Source organism: Mesoplodon mirus (assembly GCF_964341445.2).
Source record: "Mesoplodon mirus genome assembly, chromosome: 8".
Lineage (NCBI taxonomy): Eukaryota > Metazoa > Chordata > Mammalia > Artiodactyla > Ziphiidae > Mesoplodon > Mesoplodon mirus.
The window spans coordinates 81013990-81037849 of record NC_138984.1 but is presented as its reverse complement, the minus strand read 5'-3'; the positions used below and the strand labels follow the sequence as shown (position 1 = coordinate 81037849).

Below are 23860 nucleotides of genomic sequence, written 5' to 3'. Positions count from 1 at the left end.
TCTACTTCAGCATCCAGCACTCTCCATGCCCTTCTCAGCCCTGTCTTTGCACATGCCACCTGCCCTTGAAATGCCTTTGTCTGCCTAACAAGACTCAAAAGTCTGATCCTCTATGAAACCTCTTCTGCCTCCCCCAGGCAAAGTTAGGAATTCTGTGCATTGTAATTCCATAGCACTTCATGCCTAATCACATCACATTATGGTTTTTCTTGATATTTTCTCACTGTTCATTAATAAACATGAACTAACTTTTCAGAATATAATACATTTCAGCTTTCGACAGATTTCTTAAGTGCAGAAATTTGCCTTCTGTCAGATTTCATGGTTAACCAAAAGACAAGTTAATGTAATCTAACCTATCAGTGGTAATTATAACTTCAACTAATAGTGAATGCATTTCAGTAATATTGTAAGGTGATAATTATTCAAGAAACTGGCCTCTCAAGGTTGACTTTAGATAATATCAGTAATATTATATATCACACACATTAGCAAAATCATACAAACAATTGGGGCCAGAAATTTCAACCTTTACTTCCTGTCTAATCCAATTTAGCTTCTAGATTCTGTGGCTTCATTATAGGGTGGTCATCCTAGTTCTTAACAAAATATTTGACATTATAGATATTAGTATTGACGTTTATAGTTTTAAAGCTCTCATGCTTTTATTTGGTTTCCATGGCACTCTGAAGGTCAATGTTATAATCCTGTTTTAAGAAAGTAAGTGGTTCTAAACGCAGAGAATTTGAATAATTTGCTGGAATTCGCATAAAGAATAAGAGTAATATTCAAATCCTCTTTCTGAAACCATATTCTGATCGCACTCCTCTTTTCAGTGATACCAGAAGGCAGAGAGAACAAAATTTTGAAACCCAAGATTATGGGTCAAGAAAGGCAAATGGTGGGGGGGAGCGATTAAGATGGTGGAATAGTAGGATGTGAAGCTCATCTCCTCCCATGAATACATCAAAAATACCTCTACGTGTGGAATGATTCTCACTGAATATCTGCTGCATGCTAGCAGAAGACCTCAGACCTCTGAAAGAGCAAGAAAATCTCCACATAACCGGGTAGGACAAAATTAAAAAGGAGGAAAACAAAAAGGAATTGGGGATGGGACCTGCTCCCCTGGGAGGGAGCTATGAAAGAGGAAAGGTTCCTGCACCCAGGGAAGTCACCTGATGGGGAGATCAGCCGGGACAGAGGGGGCGCTTCTGAGCCTCAGAGCAGAATGCAGCAACCAGTTTACAGCATCTAGAATGGAGAGAGACCTTCACACATGGTCAGTGCCACCACTCTGCACTCCCCAGCCTGAAACTCACATCTGCCAGTGCTGGTGGGGGCTGGGTATGGAACCTCAGGCTTCGGAGATCAGACCCAGGGAGAGGACTGGGGTGGGCTGCATGGAAACACCCTGAAGAGGCTGGAGTCTGGTGCAGCTGCACCTGCGGGTGTATGCACAGGAAGCCTGGGCTGCCTTAGAGGCCAGGCACTGTTGTGTGGGTGGTGCACAAGGGGAGGGGTGGGGCCCGCCATTACAGCTTTTTTTCCTGCGTGAGCTCTCAGGTGGCAAGACAAAGCCTTCCTGAGCTCCAAAAGCAATTTTGAGCCACCACTGTCCCCTAGGCTTCAGGACCAACTGTGAGCCACCACCGCCCCTGTACTTTAGGAGTGGTTTCAAGCACCAACTCCACCCTGCTGGACTCCAGGAGCAGTCGTGAGCCACCTCTGCTCCCACTGTGTGCTCCAGGGGTGCACATGAGCTGCCACCACTGCTGAAAACCCCACAGGCCAGGCACCAGCTGCTGCATCTGTGCACCCCCTTCAAGGGGATAACGACCAGCACATATTGAGGAAAGCGGCGACAGGCATCCATACTAAAAACAGCCCTTGCACCAAAAATATTAAACCCACATGAGCTACACAGGGATGCTCCCACATATAAATAGCCCTCCAAGACCACAACAGACAACTGTTTCTCCTAAACTCACAGAATAAGAAAAATATAAATAAAATGAAGAAGCAGAGGAACCACTCCCAGTTAAAAAACCAAGAGAATTCCCCTGAAAGAACAAACAATGAAACAGATCTCTTCAGTCTAATAGACACCAATTTTAAAAAGGAGATAATGAAAATACTGAAGGAATTAAGACAGGCTGTCGAAAGAAATGCAGAGTACTGTAAAAAGCAACTAGAAACTATAAAGAGGAACCAAGAAAAATTAGAAAACTCATTTGTCAAGACAAAGACTGAACTAAAGGCAGTGTATAGCAGAAGAAATAATGCAGAAGAATGAATAAGTGACCTGGAAGATAGTATAATGGAAATCACCCAATCAGGACAGAAGACAGAAAGGCAAATAAAAAAAAAATGAAAACAATATAAGAGACCTATGGGATAATATAAACCATGCAAATTTATGCATAATAGGGATTCCAGGAGGGGAAGAAGGAGAATAGGGGATGGAAAATGCACTTGAAGAAATTATGGCAGAAAACTTACCAAACCTAAAGAAGGAAACAGATACCCCAGTACAGGAAGCACAGAGGTAGAAAATCATCCACACACAAATATGACATCAAAATCAGCGATCATGAGAAGAGGAGAGTACAAATACAGGATACTGAAAATGCATTTAAAATTAAAAGACTAGCAACTTAAAACAATCTTATTTATACATAGACTGCTATATCAAAACCTTATGATAGGGACTTCCCTGGCGGTACAGTGATTAAGACTTTACCTTCCAATGCAGGAGGTGCAGGTTCGATCCCTGGTCGGGGAGCTGAGATCCCAGATGCCTTGGGGCCAAAATATAAAACAGAAGCAATGTTGTAACAAAATTCAATAAAGACTTTAAAATCGGTCCACATCAAAAAATCTTTAAAGAAAAAAAAAACACTTCATGGTAACCACATACTGAAAATCTACAATAGATACACAGAAAAGAAAAAGGAATCCAAACACAGCACTAAAGTTAGTCATCAAATCACAAGAGAAGAGAACAAAAGAGGAAGGGAAGAAAACCTACAAAAACAAATCCAAAGCAGTTAACAAAATGGTAACAAGACATATATATCGATAATTACCTTAGATGTAAATGGGTTAAATAGTCCAACCAAAAGACATAGACTGGCTGAATGTGTACAAAAACAAGACCTGTATATATATGCTGTCTACAAGCGACCCACTTCAGATCTAGAGACACATACAGACTGAAAGTGAGGGGATGGAAGAAGGTATTCCATGCAAATGGAAATTTAAAGAAAGCTGGAGTAGCAATACTCATATCAGACAAAATAGACTTTAAAATAAAGACTGTTACAAGAGACAGAGAAGGACATTACATAATGATCAAGGGATCAATCCAAGAAAAAGATACAACGATTTTAAGTATATATGCACCCAACATAGAAGCACCGCAATATATAAGGCAAATAGTAACAGCCATAAAAGGAGAAATCCACAGTAACACAATAATAGTGGAGGACTTTAACACCCAACTTTCATCAATGGACAGATCATCCAGACAAAAAAATCAATAAGGAAACACAGGCCTTAAATGACACATTAGACCAGGTGAACTTAAATGATATTTATAGAGCATTACATCCAAAAGCAGCAGAATACACATTCTTCTCAAGTGCACATGGAGCATTCTCCAGGGCTGATCACATGCTGGGCCTCAAAGCAAGCTGTGGTTAATTTAAGAAAATGGAAATCATATCAAGCATCTTTTCAACCACAATGCTATGAGATTAGAAATCAACTACAAGAAAAAACTGTAAAAAACAAAAACACATGGAGCTTAAACAATATGCTACTAAAGAAGCAGTGGATCACTGAAGAAATCAAAGAGGAAATCAAGAAATACCTAGAGACAAATGTCGACAAAAGCACAATGATCCAAAACCTATGGGACACAGAAAAAGCAGTTCTAAGAGGGAAGTTATAGCAATGCAAGCTTACCTCAGGAAACAAGAAAAAGCTCAAATAAACAACCTAACCTTACATCTAAAGCAACTAGAGAAAGAAGAGCAAACAAAACCTAAAGTTAGAAGGAAAGAAATCATAAAGATCAGAGCAGAAATAAATGAAATAGAGTTGAAGAAAACAGTAGAAAAGATCAATGAAACTAAAAGATGGTTCTCTGAAAAGATAAACAAAATTGATAAGCCTTTAGCCAGACTCATTAAGAAAAAAAGGGAGAGGGTGCAAATCAATAAAATTAGAAATGAAAAAGGAGAAATTACAACGGACACCACAGAAATACAAAGGATCTTTAGAGACACTACAAGCAACTGTATGCTAACAAAATGGACAACCTGGAAGAAATGATAAACTCTTAGAAAGATACAATCCCCCAATACTGAATCAGAAAGAAAGTGCAAATATGAATAGACCAATCACAAGTACTGAAATTGAAATTGTAATCAAAAAACTTCCAACAAACAAAAGTGCAGGACCAGATGGCTTCACAGGTGAATTCTATCAAACATTTAGAGAAGACTTAACACCTATCCTTCTGAAAGTATTCCAAAATAGTGCAGAGGGAGGAACCCTCCCAGACTCATTTTCTGAGGCCAGCATCATCCTGATACCAAAACCAGACAAAGATACCAGAAAAAAAAGAAAACTGCAGGCCAGTATTACTGATGAACACAGATGCAACAACACTCAACAAAATACTAGCAAACCAAATCCAACAATACATTAAAAGGATCATACACGGGCTTCCCTGGTGGCGCAGTGGTTGAGAGTCTGCCTGCCAATGCAGGGGACACGGGTTCATGCCCCAGTCTGGGAGGATCTCACATGCCGCGGAGCGGCTGGGCCCGGGAGCTGTGGCCGCTGAGCCTGCACGTCCAGACCCTGTGCTCCACAACGGGAGAGGCCACGGCAGTGAGAGGCCCGCATACTGCAAAAAAAAAAAAGAAAAAAAAAGGATCATACACTATGATCAAGTGGGATTTCTCGCAGGGATGCAAGGATTTTTCAATGTCTGCAAATCAGTCAGTGTGATACACCTTGTCAACAAACAAGAATAAAAAACCATGTCATCGTCTCAATAAATGCAGAAAAAGCTTTTGACAAAATTCAACACCAATTTATGATAAAAACTCTCCAGAAAGTGGAAATAGAGGGAACCTACCTCAACATAATAAAGGCCATATATGACAGACCTACAGCTAACATCATGCTCAATGGTGAAATGCTGAAAGCATTTCCTCTAAGATCAGAAACAAGATAAGGGTGTCCTCTCTTGCCACTTTTATTCAACATAGTTTTGGAAGTCCTAGCTGTGGCAATCAGAGAAGCAAATTGGAAAAGAAGTAAAACTGTCACTGTTTCCAGATGACATGATGCTCTACATAGAAAACTCTAAAGATGCCACCAGAAAACTACTTTCTGCCTCTATGAACTTGATTCCTCTAGATACCTTATACAAGTGGAATCATACAGTATTGTCCTTTTTTGTCTGGCTTATTTCACTTAATATAATGTCTTCAAGGGTTATCCATGTTGTAGCATGTCAGAATTTCCTTTTCAAGTTGAATAATATGCCATTATATGTATATATCATGTTTTGTTTATCCATGCAGCCATTGGTGGACATTTGGGTTATTTCCACCTTTGGCTACTGTGAGTAATGCTGCTGTGAACACTGGTATACAAATATCTGATTAGGTGCCTGCTTTCAGTTCTTGGGGGTATATACCCAGAAGTGGAAGTGCTGGATTGTATGGTATCTTCTCTTTTCTTGGAAAATAGAATCAGGATAAATTTCTTTTAAAAGTTTTTGTTTGTGTGTGTGTTTTAATTCTAGGAATTCACCCTATCAAAGTGAATCGAATAGCTTATATAAATAAAGATTTTTATAAATTCCCTACTATGAGTCCTGTGCTAATTGAAACTTGTGAGCCCAAATATTAATACATAAAAAACACCACTATAGAGAAATAAAATGTGAGCCATCAATATAATAGAATATTGTGCAGTCACTAAAGTGTTTTTGAAGTCCACTTAATGACAATTGGGAAGTGTTTACTATATATAACGTTGAATCAAAATCAGAACCCCAAGTGTGACTCCAACTTTGTATATATGTAAGCAACATATTTCACTGTTTACATTTAAATATTTATAGATTGATTTTTACTCATAAATATATGACAGGAAAAGTACCAAAATGTGGTAATCTCTAGTTGGTGGGAATATGAGTGATTTTTTTTCTCCTTTATACTTTTCTGTACTTTTCCAAATTTTCTAAAGTGTCCATATGTTATTTTCACTATCTTAAAATGTATTAACATGATTCTCAAAATTTAGTATCTTAGTGATGAGAAAGAACTGAATAGAATTAGAGGAAGGCATCCTAGAAACCTGCCAGGAAATTATACCTGGGACTAAATAACTAGTTCTTTTTCCTTAGAAGATAAAATAGGATTAAAATACTGGGACTAGTGTGTTTAAGGTTATAATATGGTAAGCTGGTATCGAGTGTGTTAGGTACATGTACACCTTAAGGCAAGTCTGGAGTAAAATTATTGCCCACCCTAAACAGTATCATCAACGTGTACTGTTCTCGCCCGCTTCCTAGCTGCAGTAAGTAGGAAAGCAGGTCTCAGAGGTAGACTTCTCCTGTGCAATCAAATTGATCCTCCGGAATTTTACATTTAAGAGTTTAGATTATACAGAGGCTATTTCTAGAAGGTTTTGGTCCCAGGAATGACGATTGAAAAGTAAGGCACAACAATGTACACTTTTATAGATTTGCCTATATTGAACATTCTCTCACTGTGACCAGACCAACCCATCCCTTATCATTTGATAAATCATCCGTTGTCTGTACAGACTCTTTAGGGACTTATAACCCCTAAGGCACTAAATTTAAATTTATATTTAAATTGCACTTCATTTGAAGCAAAGTATACTTTAATGAAGTAGGATTTTAACCATCAAAGCAAAAGCTATAAAATGTCCATAACTGAAATGTTCTTTGTTTCTAGATAATTATATGACATTATCTCGTTTAATTGATCTGCTAAGAAGATGTGGAAAACTTGAGGATGTTCCAAGATTTTTCTTAATGGCTGAGAAACGTAACTCCAGAGCAAAACTGGAGCCAGGATTTCAGTACTGTAAAGGATTATATCTTTGGTAAATTTATTGGCAAATGAATTCTACATAATAGGTTGTTTTCCTCATTGTGACTAAAGTAGAATACACTTTGAATTTTAAAAATTCTATATTTTAAAATATAATAGTTTTATTAACAAAATAAAATCAATTATAAGTGACTTAAAGTTTGTAGTTAGTGATTGCAGTAAGTAATTTTTTTTAAACATCTAACAAGGTATTCTGGAGAACCAAATGATGCCCTTCGACATTTTAATAAGGCTCGGAAAGACAGTGACTGGGGCCAAAATGCCCTTTATAATATGATAGAAATCTGTTTGAATCCAGATAATGAAACTGTTGGAGGTGAAGTATTTGAAAATCTGGATGGAGACCTGGGGTGAGTAGTATTTGACAAGTTACGCTTTTTTCCAGAAACACTTGTTGGGGATAATCAAGGATATCTTATAAAAGAGAACTAAATTCCAGGATAGCACTAATGGCAGTTTAGCGAATAAATCATAGCTGGAATAACTGTTCTCTGAAACAAGCATGACGTACTTTTAGAAGGTTTTCTAAATCAGAACAGACATGCTATTGAAGACACTCCCCTAACTGCTCTGTGTAAAATAGAATGAATCGTAGTGTGTGATTACCTTGGCAAAAATTGTCCGCATAATATTAATAGTAACTTCTTAACAGATGGCTCTCTGCCAGATCTTGGCTGTATACTTTATTTGCATTGCCTTATTTATTCCCTTTAACAATGTGTGAAAAAGCTCCAAGTTAACCTAACGTGATGGAGTTAGAAAATGATGGAGGCAAGATTTAGACTGAGTCCTCCCTGGCCTCAGAGCGCCAGCTGTTGGCCACTGTGGTGCACTGTGGGTAAGTGGTTATGCTTCTGTCCGCCTGCACTTGTTGCTCGCCCTCTCCTCAGGGTCAGGGAAGGCAGGGTGGGGAGTGTATAAGGGTGTAAGGGGAGTAGGAGAGGTCATTTCTGCCCCCAGGAGCATGCATGCAGTTTACCTGGTCGGCAAGACAGTGTCTGAAGCCATTCAATCCGCAACAAAACAGAAGTGAGTTAAACTGATAAAAAGTGTTGCAGGAATTCATAGAAATCATAGTGCAGAGCAGTCAGGGGAAGCTGCATAGAGAAGTGGGAGAAATGCGAACCTGACTGCTGAGAGGTTTCAGTGGCACTCCTGAAGGCTTGGATTACAGAGACCATTGAAAGATTTAGAGCGGGGAAGAGGTATTTTTATTTTTGTTTGTTTTAGAAAGGTTAAGGAAACATTCTGCTTTGCAACTATAGGCTGTCCCCATGGAAATCTTCAGCAATAGGTTGAAAACACCAAATTTGGAATATAGAACTCAGAAGGGAGGTCACAGCTTGAGATACAGATTTGGGGGATAGGTGCTCAGAGTGGGTAGTTGGAACCCCATGAATGGCCTCTTTTCGAGTAGAATGTAGTGACGGAAGTCTGAGAACTAAATTTGGGGTGTGCTAACATTTAAGGAGATTGGAGGAAGGGAGGTAAGGAAAGGGCAATGACTGGTGGAAAGAGAAGGAAAACTGTAATCTTACAGAAGAGACAAAGGAGGGGAGCTTGAAAGAAGATTACCAACAGTGTAAAATGTTTTAGAGAAGGTAAAAGCCTGAGAAGAAGATCAATAGATTTAGTGATTAGGCTTTAAGAATTTAATTTCCTTTCATTAATTGATTTATTTATACATTATATCTGGGTGTGGGTATGTATATAAGAAAATTGCTATTACACATTCAAATTATTGCACTTAAAATTTATAACCTCTTGACAAGTAAAGAATTTCTTTTCTGAGAGCCTAATAGGCAACTGGGTGAGGAACATTAAGTATACTTTATATGTCTGGCAAACTTAGATTCAAATCTATTAGCTATGTGACCTTTGGCAAATTTATCTGTTGGAGCCTTGGTTTTCTCATATATAAAATGGATTCAACATACACTGAATGAAGTAACACAGTGCTTGGCACATAGGAAGTGCTTTAACAAAGTTAGTTACTTTCTGCTCCCTCCTTTTTTTTTAATTAATTATTTTTTAATTGAAGTATATAGTTGATTTACAGTATTTTATAGTCTCCCTTCTTTCGTTTTCTGAGTAGGTATGCTATTTGATAATTGTATGATTCTACTTACCCTGAATTCTAGTTTTATATTAGCTAAAATGAACACATTTACCACAGGTGGACAGTATCCAATTTTTGTTTTCAGTCTAAAGTGAATAAATGTTTAATGGTGTTTTGTTGAAGCTATGTTAGTTTTGTTTTTAAAACTGTAACTGGGCTTTACTTTGTATTAGAAGAGAATGAGTGACATTCTTCAGTAGGATTACTTTTAAATCGGTGAGAAAAATAGAAACCAATGTACCCTAATCTCAGTGAATTTTACTTCATGAGTGATAGACATAAATTTCTTTTTTATTGTCTACAGTAATTCAACTGAGAAGCAAGAGTCTGTGCAGTTAGCAGTGAGAACAGCAGAAAAGCTCCTTAAGGAGCTAAAACCTCAGACTGTTCAGGGTCACGTGCAGCTTCGTATAATGGAAAACTGTTGCCTAATGGCTACCAAACAGAAATCTAATGTCGAGCAGGCATTGAATACCTTCACTGAAATAGCAACATCGGAGGTTAGTAGATTTTCTTTTTCAACTTCATGTTAGCTCTCCTTGGTGGTGTTGAAATATGTACTTTAATTAGCTATTTGTTTTCTGAAGACTGACTTCATTATTTACTATTAATAAAAATTAGATTATATAGTTTGGTATGATTTTACATCATGTACCTTTGTTTGCAGAGGAGGCATTGTTACATGTTGATGTGTTGTTATGTTTATCTCTATTAGAACAGTGAGTTCTAGAGAAAGGAAATTCTGCAAGAGGGCATAAATTAATTCTCAAGGGAATGGCTTTATCCTCTGTGCTGTTAAGTGTAGCCTAGGTTAACTTACTAAGTGAAAACAAACACCTGGCTGCCTTGATATCTCACCTTTTCACTTATGTGAACTTGAAATTTTTCCAGCTCTAGAGCTAAGTGAGATCAGTACTGACAACTTATAATTCAGTCATGCAGATAATGATGTTGTTCTTTCGTGACACTGAAATCACCCCCTGTGATAATAATAATAAATATTAAATATTACGTAATAATAAATTATTTTATTACTATTAGATCAAAGGCTTTCTCCTCTTTTCAGCCCATTCAGATCCACTGCCCTTCTCACCCTCTGGGCCTTTTATTTTTCCTTCCCTCACACAGTGCTGTATTTCTCCAATTACTTGTCATTAAGAAAGGAATTCTAGGTACCCATCCCATCAACAGTTGCTAGTAGCTAGTTCTAAGCATGCACTTGGGATTTCATGTTCTTCTACTCACTGGTGTTGTAAGCCGTGGGAGACTCATCATGTGGCGCCTCTCACAGGATGTACAGAATTTTGCTGTGTTTTCATGTGGTTCAGAGGTCACAGCAGCAGCAGTAAATGACCAAAACCTCCTACAGTGACCCCTCCCCCCTGCCTCCCTGGACCCTGGAGGGCTTTGGAAAACCTGCAACTCCTGTTGGTGTTTGGGTACAAGTATCCATGGTGGCACTTGACCACCACTGTAAGCTGCCCTGGGGACAAAACAGCAAGGCAGCAGCCTTGCTTCCATCCTCAAGCAGAGCCCCTCTGCTGACATTGAAGTAGCGCTCAGGGTGCTCAGTTGAATTGACTGCAGCAGCAGATGGATGACAGCAGCTGACAGAACCAGAAATAGGACCGTCCTGTAAGTCTAAGAAAATCTGTAAAACATGATAAAGCACCATTGCAAGTAAGGTGTCATAGCTCCCTAATGTTGGGAAGTAACATTCTATCATGTAAGGAGAGTTTAAACTGTGAGGTTTGAGAGAGAACACTAAAAGCAGTAAGTGACATCATAGCTGTTTCCTAGAGAGACTGTGCCAGTTCTTTGTTTTGCTGAGACTACATTATTTTTTTTATCATTCTTACATACGTGATTAGTAATGTACGGTCCTCAAATCTGTTTACTGGCCATACTGTCCAAAGACTGATGTATGAATTGAAGTTTAGTAAGTGAATTTTATCTTGCATTTTTCCCTTTTAACTCATAGGCTGCATATATTAAATATAATGAATATTCATTAAGTAACCAGTGGGTGCTGAGCATAGTCGGAATCACAGAGATAAACCACATATAGACCCTTTCTTCAAGTTTCTCATAGTCTAGGGAAGATGAGACACGATACTGAGTGTAATGCAAAGCAAAATCTGTTACATTCTGTCCTAAAGTTGCAAATAACAGTGCTGTAGGACTGGGGCTCCCAAGCCCCAGGCCGGGGACCGTCCCTGGCCTGTTAGGAACCGGACCAGCCAGCAGGAGGGGAGCAGCGGGCGAGTGAGCGAAGCTTCATCTGCCGCTCCCCATGGCTCGCGTTACTGCCTGAACCATCCCCCCCGCCTGCCCCCCGCCCGTGGAAAAATTGACTTCCAGGAAACTGGTCCCTGGTGCCAAAAAGGTTGGGGACCACTGCTGTAGGAGATAGTATAAGGAGAGCTGAGAGACCGTTTCCATGGAAGAAGGTATGATTTAAGAAGAACCAGGGTAAATTGCATTTTCACAGGCAGAGTTGGAGGAAGTGCATTCTAAGTTAAGGGAAAAATGTGAACAAAGGCAGGGAGGCATCGAAGCATAGGGTAGATTCACAGCACTATGTGGCCTTCAGATTGATTGAGACATGACAGGAAGACATGGGAGGAACCAGTGGAAGAAGCATTAAACCCAAGCTAAAATGTTTCCACTTCCTTTCTTCCCCTCACCTTGAACCATAAAGGTACACTGTTTATAATAGAGCTGTATTGTCTTTTGTGATGTAAAGTTGTTGCAGTTCAGAGTGACAGAGAGAGAAAAGCTGGCTGAACATCTTAGGATGTCTGCACCAGAAAAGGCATCATGGGCCTAGTGCAGGGGTTAGAATGCAAGTCTGCAGTCTTAGAAACCATTCTTCAGTTCACTCAGGAGTGATGTCAAGCTGTGAGGAATTGATTCATTCTAATCAAACTCAAAGTGTGTGATTTTTAAATCAGGGAGTTTATTTTTTAAATGTATAGTGTGAGATATTTTTAGTATGTGACTAGGTCTGGACATTTTTCCAGGACCCTTCTCTTCTTGGGCTGTCCTAGGATCTAGCTGACAAATGCATAGTAGGTCTGTATTTTGTTTCCTCTCTAGCCCTCCTGGGATGGGGGATACCGTTCAATAATTAATAATATCCCACACGCCTTCAAAATCTACTACCAAATTGGTTGTATTTGGCATTCAAATAAAAAACTGTCTGCCATTCCTTAATCAGGAGAACAAATTACATATTAGGAGTTTATTGATAGACATAAAATTAGACCCAAGGAAGTTTTATATTCCTACAAACCGTGTTCATCAAACTCTAGTGAATTGCCCTTCTCTATTCCAGGGTTGTTTCTGACTTCCAACCATGATCAGTGTTGGACATTGAACTTTTTAGCACTCTACTCTCCTTTTGTTCCTTATTAGTTACTGAAACTTGCTATCTTACAGTGCACCTTTATTATAGTCATGATATAATTTCTACATCACAGTTTCTCATCTTTTATTTATATTTTAAATGGAAGTCTTTCTCTTTATAAAAGCATCACAGTCCCTCTGCTGAAATTTGAGAAGCACTTTATCTTTTTCAGATACATACACATAACTGCTTAGGTATGTTAGTTTTCTGGATAGATCGCTAATGGTCTCCATTTTATACCAATTCTTAATAGCTTGTTAGTTTCACAGAGTGACATTTTCTGACTCTGAGCTCTGTCTAAAAGAATATCATCTTTTATAGTTACAATCAAGGAGCTGCAGACTCCAAATCTAAAAGCATATTTTAAGGCATGAGTTTATTTCATATAGTTTCCAAATGATTAATTAATTGCATGCCTTATTTATAACATTTCATTGACCAAACTTTATTGGGAGAAGAGGCTTTTGAATAAAATGAAAAGGGAGGAGGAAAGCAATAGAAGTCAGTATAGGTAAGGAATATCATTTGCAGGTAAATCATTCTGTTATTCCTGTTTTATAGGTGAAAGAACTAAGGAGCCAGAATGCTGAATCTGAAACATAAATGTTCAGTTAGGACTACAATGAGATAGAATTTTATGTTTTCTGTTTCTGTACAAAACCAAAACAACCAGTCAGTCTCATTAAGGAACAAGTTTTCCTAATTGTCTGGAATTGCATGGTTACCGCACCTGCATTCTTACTGAACTACCTGGACCAGATGGTTCCTCCTGGTAGCCTGAGGTTACTGGATGTGTTACATAATGACCATATCACAGTATTTAAGTGAAGCCAGCAATTGAATCCACAGGCCAGTCCTTATATTATGTAGCACTTGCTACTTTCCATGTGTTTTTCTTTTAAACATGGCACATTTATGTTTGTGTATCTGGGGGTCTCAACTCTTGTTTCCTCATAGAAGGATCATATTCCAGCACTTTTGGGAATGGCAACAGCTTATATGATCTTGAAACAAACTCCACGAGCCCGAAACCAGCTGAAAAGGATTGCAAAAATGAACTGGAATCCTATTGATGCTGAGGACTTTGAGAGGAGTTGGCTGCTGCTTGCTGATATTTATATTCAATCAGCAAAGTACGACATGGCAGAAGAGCTGTTAAAAAGGTGCCTGCGTCATAATAGGGTAGGTGACTGAGGAGTGAAAAATAATTGGTAGCCTTTGTTGCATAAGCTTTCTATATAGGTTTTTATAGAGTGTTGGCCCATTTCTAGGGATTTGTGCGTTTTTAGAGAATTAAATGTTTGTTTTTACCACAATCAGGAAATAAACATAAGTAATAAAAAAGAAGCCATTTGCCCTTGAAAATAAAGAAAGAGAGATTGCAGTTTCAAGTTTCAGCTGTGGTTTGCCCTACTTACAGAAAGTGTTTTGGAATGTCAAGCATTTGCCTGTGATTATCCATCTCATCCCAGAACTAATGAAAGTTGCAGAAGAGCATTAATTGCGGACGCCTGTCCCTCCTGTTAAATACTCCTGATGAACTGACTGCAGCTGCATGTTGTTTTCACATTATTAGAATCCACTCTGCATAATATATTTTGTAGGAAAGAGTGTTTTAAGCATTTAATTTGATTTGTTTAATGAAAAGTCCGTATCTTAGGTATGAAACTGAAAATCTTCAAGGCCTTAGAATTTAAGGCTCTTTACTAACAGTGCATTTTGGTATTTAATTGCCCAGAAAAGCATGTCTTTTTATAACATGTTTTAAGTTAAGAATTTGTTACTATTTATTGAGAAATATTGTGCTCAACTTAGAAACTTGAGGATATTTATCTTTATAGAGTCTTATCAGTTACTTCAAAATCTTAATCACAGCAAATCTATGTTTTATTCCCTTTGAGCCAGTTAGATTACAAAATAGATCATTTGTTTTTCAAAGAGGAGTCATGATCGTCTAATACTATTAAGTTATTTTCTTGGGGACTTTAAAAACCTAAAGTATCAAGCCATTTATCAGTTTATGTAATTATACATGTAATTTAAGTTACATTGGCCTTAAAAAACAGAATACTTATTAATAGGCTCTGAAAAATCTAAACTGCCAAATAACTAACCCTTACATGCCTAATCTAGGATTAAGCAAGATTTCATGGGAATTAAGGTTTCAGTGCAGATAGAATTTCAATTTGCCAGAATGCAGACAGCAATACATTGCATGGTTGAACATGACAGCTGCTTTAGAGGCATCAGCCCTACTGCTTAGGCATGACAATATTGGAAGCATGAATTCAGGAACCAGAGCTTAGAAACTTTGAATTATATAATTAAAAAATGGAGATCATCCAGATCTGAGGCAGGAAATGTGCAAGATGACACTAGACCATCTTGTCATACCAGATGGCAAGGAAGCTATCGGTGATAATTGGAGTCATGTCAGGGACTCAAGAGCCAACTTGAGGACACTCCCACTAGCCAAAGTTGAGACACTTTAGATATCAGTAATAACTGCATTGAGTTGGAACACACCAAATATGTCTAAGTCCATGAGTTTACAAAGATCCAAAAAAAAAATAACCCTAATTGGTCACCACTGAAATATGCTAGTAAACTGACTTATTTCTAAAGCTGGCAAATAAAGGGAAAGAATTAAGCATCTATCCTGCCTTTTCTGTATGAACAATACTGCTAGGAAACAAAATAGTGGAGAAGGAGATGTTTCTCATTATTGATGTTTTCCAGCTAATAAATGAAGAAAGAATGATAGAATGTCACTATTTTCCAACCATGATGAATTAATGAATGGGTATAACATCGCAAGACATTACGTGCCACGTGATGGAAGAACACACCATCTATGAGAGGGTCAGAGTGGGGTGACACAGGTGAAACACTCCAGGTCCGAAATTTAAAGGAGCACTTAAAATCTCAGTAATTATCGGGACTTCCCTGGTGGTCCAATGGGTAAAGCTCCATGCTCCCAGTGCAGGGGGCCTGGGTTCGATCCCTGGTCAGGGAACTAGATCCCACATGCTGCTACTAAGAGTTCGCATGCTGCAACTAAAAAAAAAAAGGATCCTGCATGCCGCAATGAAGATCCCGCACCAGCAACAAAGATCCCACATGCTGCAACTAAGACCCGGTGCAGCCAAATAAATAAATAAATAAATAAATAAATAAATAAATAAATAAAATTTTAAATCTCAGTGATTATCTTAGTTAACTGATGCTGCTATAACAAAGTACCATAGATTGGGTGGCTTATAAACACCAGAAATTTATCAGTATTTCTCACAGTTCTAGACGCTGGAAGTCTAAGATTAGGGTGCCAGCATGGTTGGGTTGTAGTGATAACCCTCTTCCTGGTTGCAGACTAATGAGTTCTCACTGTGTTCTCACATGGCAGAAAAAGAGGGCAAGGGAGTTCTCTGGGGTCCCTTTTATAAGGTCACTAATCCCATTCAGGAGGGCTCCACCCAAATGACCTGTTCACCTCCCCAAAGTGTCACCTCCTAATACCATCACATTGGATGCTAGGATTTCAACATATGAATTTGAGGGAACATAAACACTCAGTCCAATGTAGTAATCAGGATGAATGACATTTAATGCAATATTTTTTTAACAAAGTATCAAAAGGTAAAACAGGTAGGATCTTACAGTGCTGTGCTGAGCTATATTGAAGCCTGAAGCAAAAAGGGAAAATGTGTGCCCTGATCCATGTTTGTGTGTATTTTTTAATGGTTAATAGTTTTCGTGAAAATATTAGTGATGTATCTTCTTGCATTAAAGTAAGGAAAGTAAAATTATGATAAATAGAAAAAAAATTCAAACTTAAAATAATGCAGTGAATTTTTTTTTTTTCTTTTTTTTTTCTTTTTGCGGTATGCGGGCCTCTCACTGTTGTGGCCTCTCCCGTTGCGGAGCACAGGCTCCGGATGCGCAGGCCCAGCGGCCATGGCTCACGGGCCCAGCCGCTCCGCGGCATATGGGATCCTCCCAGACCGGGGCACGAACCCGTATCCCCTGCATCGGCAGGCGGACTCTCAACCACTGCGCCACCAGGGAGGCCCTGCAGTGAATTTTAATATACCTACTTTTCTATTTTTTTAAATTAATACTCTGGGAAAAAATAGCAATTAAAAAATACCTAAAAACATGTATACAGCATTGTGCATTTTTGCTTTTTCATAAGGAGCAGTGTGACTCGGTTGAGCACTGATCTATGAAGTAAGTAGTTTCACCTCTTTCCCCTCAAGTCAAAATCGGATACAAACCTCTAGATCTAATACAATTTCCAGGAAATATTAATGACATAGGAATATATTATATAACTACTATAAGGATGCACTCACCTAAATCTGGGCTGTGAGAAGCTCTAGGATGAACATTCTTGTTTCTTCTACATTTAATTGCAAGGAAAGAGACAGAGAGGAGACTTCTAGATCAAAAGGAAGTTTAGGGACATTTCAACCAGTCACAGTGTGTGGCCCTTATTTGAATCCTCATCCTAACATGCAAACAAAAAAGTATGTTAAGACTATTTGAAATTTGAATAGTGACTGGATATTTGGTGATATCAAGGAGTTGTTACATTTTAGGTGTGATAATTTGTGGTTATGTTGAAAGAAAGTCCTTATTTTTAAAGAGGCATACTAAAATATTTATGGATGAAATGATGTAGTATCTGAGAGTTTTTTATCTGGTAATACAGAAGGACAAGTGTATGGAGTAGTGAAACAGTATCAGTCAGGAGTTCATTGTTGAAGACATGGGTTCAGGGGGTCCATCATACTGTAATTTCTATATGTGTTAGAATTATTTGTAATAAAACATGTACATGTATATGTATAAAACATCTCCTTCCCTCTCACCCAAAAATCCTGATTCTGTAGGTTTGAGATAGGGGCCTGGCATCAGAATCCTTTTTTAAGTCCCATAGGTGTTTGGATTGCATAGCCAAGGTTGAAAACCACTGTTTTATGTGCCATTTAAATGAGTTAATATGGTTGACCTCTATAGTCCTAAGCACTCCATAAAATCTTAGTGATATCAAGTGTAATCTGTTGATACATCTTGCATTTTTCTTCAGTCTTGCTGCAAAGCTTATGAATATATGGGATACATTATGGAAAAAGAGCAAGCATATACAGACGCTGCCTTAAACTATGAGATGGCATGGAAACATGGCAATCAGACAAATCCAGCAGTAGGTGAGTTTAAAATTTAGACACCAGGTTTTCACAGGAAACGGGGGTTTTATATGTAAATCTTCATTTAAACTCATTTGTTTTTTCTCTTTAAGGACAAAATACACATTAAGAGCCAACATCCTTTGTCGGACCTTCTGAAAAATAAATTTTATATTTATAATAGATTATTAGCTACTAAGTTATTAGGTGTAGTTTCCTGAGATTCAAACTCCACCTCAGTCGCCTTAAAGGACATCGATCTAATTCTGTCCCTTCTTTCCCTTCACCCTCTAATTCCAGAAGGGTGATGCTGTGGGGGGAAGGTGTTCCATTGTGAAGGAGGTGGGAAGACATTGCATCAAATCAAGTCCTCCTGGTTTCTTTACTGCAGAACTTCTCAAAGCCTCTAAACCCTAATATATACTGTGATGGGTATCACAGAGGGGACATGTTTCCCACAGTAATTTGACTACGGAACGTTTTTTTCCCTTGAGCATCTCTAAACGTCATCTGGTTCCAGTGGTAGCCCATTGATTTGAGGAAGGCTAGTCTCCAGGATCCCTAACAGATGGGCAGCATCTGGAATATACTTAGTGACTCCTGTCTCCCACAGTGTGAGGGAGCTCCTCCCCAGGCGTCTCTTTCTTTGTGTTGCGCTGAAATAGGCTTCATCGACACTGCCCTGTCTGTTCTCTGGAGCAACCCACAGAGTCCTTCCGCCCTTATATATAATGGCCTTCTAATTGCAAACTCTGTCATGTCTCTCCTCAGTTTCTCTCCGAAGCATCCTCAGGTGCTTGTCCATTCTTGCTTCCAAGTCTTTCACCCTCCTTGCTGTCTCCTGGAAACTCTCAAATAGTATTTCCCAAACTTTGCTTTGGAATACTGGGTGAGATATTAATAGTTATTTCTTTAAAAACAGAGAGTTGAGCGTGAGGAGATTAGGTTCCATGGCCAAATAGGTTTCGAAAAGGCAATTTTATTTGTCCATGTCCCTCTTGACCTGTTGTGCCAGAAATGAACAAGTTCTTAAGTATGATTTAAGCACGAATTGTATGTATAATGAAGCTATGTTTTTAAATTAGGCATTTAGTAGTTGGTAGTTCAACCTAAGATGGCATCTGTCTTTTTTAGCAGCCGTGGCACAGTGATGACTCAGATTTAATCTGCAGTCAGATTGGTCATCTTTAGACTTACTGCTGTCAGTTCAGGACTTCCCCTACCTTGTATTTTTCTGAGGTCTGTTATTTTACTAGACTTGTATAGAGCACAGGAACTAACGCTTCCTTCTCAGGTATTGTGCGTCTTACAGAATAAAATCAGCTTGTAAAATGAACATTCCTTAAAATCCTTAAAATATATTTAATTTTGGTGCTTTATTCCCCAGAATGAATACAGTTAGAAGCTCAGTTATTTGAATACTCTGTTCCTTGGAAGACCAGCAAATAAAGAGATTTCAAGTCAGTAGTTCCTTCACTGTGTTATCTTTGTGTTTTATAGGTGATTTTTTCAGTTCCTCTGACTTCTCCTTAGTAGGCATTTCTCTGAGGCTCTAAATTAATTCCCACAGTTTCTTCCTTAAGATTATCATTGCATCCAGTACCCCCAGCCTGCCTGGCCAAGTTAATGATGCATTTATTTCACTTTTTCACTTGTCAGGAAATCCTTAAAATCATGGTTGTTCTTTTCATAGGATTCAGGCATGAGTACTGTAACTGTGAAAGGCACCAGGAACTGAGATCCACTGAGAGGAGAACACAGTCACGTTTCTCCCTTCACCGTCATTCCCAGGTTACGTGACAGTCACTAGGCTGTTCACATTGTTCGTGTTCACGAGCGCACTCTCTCTTTCTCCCCCGTTGTTTTTCCTGATTACAAAGAGTTGAATTCTTAGAAGCCTGTCAGGTGTCATGCAGCTGCAGTACACGTATTCTTTGCCATTTCTAGCTCTTCATTTCCTCTCTAAAGTTTTTTGAAGGAAATGATTCTATCAGGTTTCTTTCAATATGAAAACTTTGTGCTTCTAATTTAGTGTTTACACAGAAAAAAAATGCTAATATTTGTATGGTACTCAAATTTTTAAAAGCATTTCACAACAAGTATTTCATTTGATCTTTAAACTTACACCAAGAGCGGAGTTATCCTTCCATTTTTGGATGAGGAAACTTGAAATTGACAGCTCAGGTGACTTGTCTAAGGTCTCAAAGCCAGTCAGGAAGCCAGAAACCAAAAGTTAAGTCTAGGTTTTTTTGGCTCTAGTTTCCATGTTTGGCATGACATCTTAAGTTGTTTTCCTTTTTAAATGTCCTTTTAAATGTTCCTTTTTTTTTTTCAGTGCTTAACAGTGGCTTTATTAGGTGAATGCTTGAAAGTATTCAACATTAAATTCAGTTTACTTCATATGTTTGCAAACACATCATTAGCAATTCTTAACTATTCAAATCAACTAATTTGAAGTACAGAAGGCTTGTTTTCAAATAACTTTTCTGAGGTGACACTAAGACTGAAAGAAACCTATGACTTGAGTCCAGGTCTCTAATAAACTCTATTTATTAATCTGTTTTATAATTATTTTCTAATGATATCAAGTTTACCTCTCTGACACTTATTGTTTTCATCTTGGACATTTCTCATTTGTGTGTGTGTGTGTGTGTGTGTGTGTGTGTGTGTGTGGAATACAATGAATTTTAGATAATTCCTTTTCCTTTTTGCTACCATATGATTGCATTAACCAGCAGTTCTTTTAAAACATTGTTTTGAAATTCTAAAAACTTGCTTTGGTACTTTGATTAAAGCCTAAGAGCAGCATTCAGATTTCCCTTTTTCATATTTCTAAATGGTAAAGCAAGATATTTAATTTATTAGTTACATATCTTATTTATTGAGTCCACTTTTTTTGTCTTTTCCTTAGTTTGCTTACTATTATGGCATTGTTACAGAACAACAGTCAGTTAAGAATGTCTTAAAACTTTCTTCTAAATTGTCAGTATTGAAATGTGACATTTCAGTATCAGTAACTGTGGTACTTGTTACTCATCGCTGATGTGGCTTATCTAATGACTCACCCAGTGTCTTCTGAGCCGCTCTCTCCCCTGCTCTGTGCTCCACTCGTGCACTCCAGGTCCATTTGGTTGCTATGTCTCCCTCTACCACTGGCCTTTCCGTGTGCAGTTTTTGCCTAACAGTGTTCTTGCTTCCCACCCCCTTGGCCTACATTATGCCTCCTCCTTCAGATTTCAGACCTTGCCTGACTCCCACCCCCTCCCCAACCAGGTTTCTTATTACAGTGCTCTTGGCCTGTACCTTTATTTCATAGCATTTATCTCAGTTTTGAAATTATTCATGTACTTACATAATTACTTGAATAAGGTACTTTCTTTCCTAATGGAATGTAAACCTCATGACTGAAGGAACCAGTTTGCCTGACATGTTAAGTAAATCTGTACTGTATAAATGAATAGCTGTGTTATCATTTACTGCCCTATGGTGAGTTTTTACCATAATCTGAAACAAATGGAACTTTTCTAGTAAGTTGCAAAACCACATTTGTGAGATGGCCGGCCATCTTTTAAGCCAACTGTGGTTCTTTGTTACAACTCCATTTTCTTTCCTACCTGTTCTCCATTTATGTCACTCCACCTTCTATTATCTTATCATTTCTACCATAGTACAGTCACCAGCCTCCACTAAGAGTTCTCTAATATTAGAGTAAGCAAACAAAGGAGGAGGCCAAGAAAGGTAATAGTAACAGTATGCTCTATAAATAGTACTATATCATTGTTGGTTTTTTTGTCTTTACAGGTTACAAACTGGCATTTAATTACTTAAAAGCAAAAAGATATGTGGATGCAATTGACGTATGTCACCAGGTAAAACTTAAATTTAGATTTCTTAAAATTTTTCAGATGCACTATTTCCTACTTGCAATATCAAGATGTACATGAATAGAGATAGAAGACATCATATTTTGGTTAAATGACTCATCAAATATATCTGGGAGATACTACCACTTTTCAAAGTTTAGAAAATAAAGTTTACTTAAATTGAAAAAACATACGTTTTTAATTGGGCTCAAATAATAAAATGTTTACGTCAATTTAAAGAAAGAGGCTAGAGAAGCATGTTAAATAAAACTTAATCCTTAAGTCAGAAGATATCTCAGGATTATTATAGATTCTCCACATCACTGTTCTGAATAGAAGTTCTTATGTATGTGTCTAAGTCTTTGGTTATTAGAGGATTCAGATTTATAAATTAAAGAGGTATTTTTGTCATTTAGAAGTCATTCAATTACTCTTCTGGAATTGATTCCTGACTAAATGATCCCTTGTTAAAATGACAAATATTTAAGTTGCAGTTTTAGAAATTGCAGTTTCTTTATATACATTGCCACATTGATATTCCATGTAAGGTATTTTACTAAACATTGTTGGGAGCTCCAAGAAAAGCTCCTTAGCAGAGAATTATGTAACGTGCTTTATCCCGGATAGCTGTGTGAGCATCATTATAGTAAATACTTGGCCCCAGCGATTGCTATTGATTACTGAGTCTCTGTGTAAGGCAGCATTTCACATTAAGGTTAAGATTGTACATTAATGTAAGGTTATACGTTAGAATCATTTGTGGAGGGTTTTTTTTTTTTTTTTAATGAATTTCCCCTACTCCTAGACTCAGTAGACCTGGAAATTTGTATGTTTCAAAATCATTCCAGGTAAATCTGATGTGTGCTCCTGGGTAAAAATAACTAAGGGTTTATTAAATATCATGCATAAATAGCTAATTTTTTAAAGTATCTTAAATCATTGATACATAATTGTTTTCTGTAACTGATCTATTAAGGAAATAATTATATTTGTTGTATTTTCCACGTGTAGTATTATATCCTACCTTTTTCATTTAATTGTTGTTAATAGAAATGAGTCATCATGTCACACGCATCTCAGATATCACCTTTAAAAAGTGTTGTTAAATTTGTAGTATTAATATAATGAAATCTCAACTGTAATGCTGTTTCTAATAAGTTTTGTGACTCCCCAGTTCTTGATAATGAATTACAAGTTCTTATGCTTTTGTTTTATTTTGTTTTCTTGTTTGTGGGTGTGTTTTTGCAGGTTCTCGAAGCACATCCAACTTACCCCAAAATCAGAAAGGATATACTTGATAAGGCTCGTACATCTTTAAGACCTTGAAAATTATTTTAGCTTTTTTAAGAAAGAAATGAAAAGAATCTGAGTTCTTCCAGTTCAAAATAGGTTTAAGCTAATACTTTGTAATAGAAAGCATACTTTTCTTTCTCCAGCAGAGGCTGCTATTGTATATAAAGAGAAACACTATGTTAAATGGATGTCTTCTGACGGAGAAGGTGAATGAGAGCTGGTTTATTTAATTGACTCTCTTGATTAGGTGCAGATTTGGTGACTCTGTGGTAAAGATTATAACCCATTTCTATAAAAAATATTTTGTTAAAATCTTGGTAGTTAAGTATCCTATATCTTTTCTAAGGAACATTAGTTGTTTCTTTCAGGAAATGCATTTACAATATTGTTGTTCTCTGGTAAACATTTTTGTGATAGTCTCTGTTATTTCAAAGGTTTGAGTAGATTTCCCTGTAAATATTTATGAAAAAGCAAATATATTTTTTAATAAAGATTTTATAAATTTATGATTTGTATTCCTCTTGGAACTCAAAAGACATGGTGAGTTTTGCAAAACCAGGGTAGGCTCCCCATGTTAATGCGTGGTATTAAACGGAAAATGTGGCTTTCCTAGAAAAATCTTTTTGGAAAAGTATAAAGAGTGTGTGTGTTTTCCCTTCTCTGTTGAACTGATTCTTCCTGCTCCCAATGTCTATGTGATCCTTTTAAGAAATAACCAGTACCTGAAATTAGTTTAAATAGGTAAACCTTTATAGCAATATTTAACCTTAGCCCAAAGACAAGGTCTTTTGGTGTAACTTTAGACACTGTAACATCTG

General features: G+C 37.6%; 1 protein-coding gene across 1 annotated transcript in view; it reads left to right on the top strand.

The window, feature by feature from the left end:
• TTC21B (tetratricopeptide repeat domain 21B) overlaps positions 1-23548 on the top strand; it is an 89314-nt gene extending 65766 nt beyond the window's left edge. The window contains exons 23-29 of the mRNA XM_082629815.1: positions 7011-7161; positions 7358-7519; positions 9593-9788; positions 13655-13879; positions 17787-17907; positions 21688-21755; positions 22998-23548. Coding sequence (XP_082485941.1) covers positions 7011-7161; positions 7358-7519; positions 9593-9788; positions 13655-13879; positions 17787-17907; positions 21688-21755; positions 22998-23075 — 1001 coding nt within the window. The 3' untranslated portion in view covers positions 23076-23548. The remainder of the gene's footprint in view (positions 1-7010; positions 7162-7357; positions 7520-9592; positions 9789-13654; positions 13880-17786; positions 17908-21687; positions 21756-22997) is intronic.
• Positions 23549-23860: the final 312 nt, after the last annotated feature.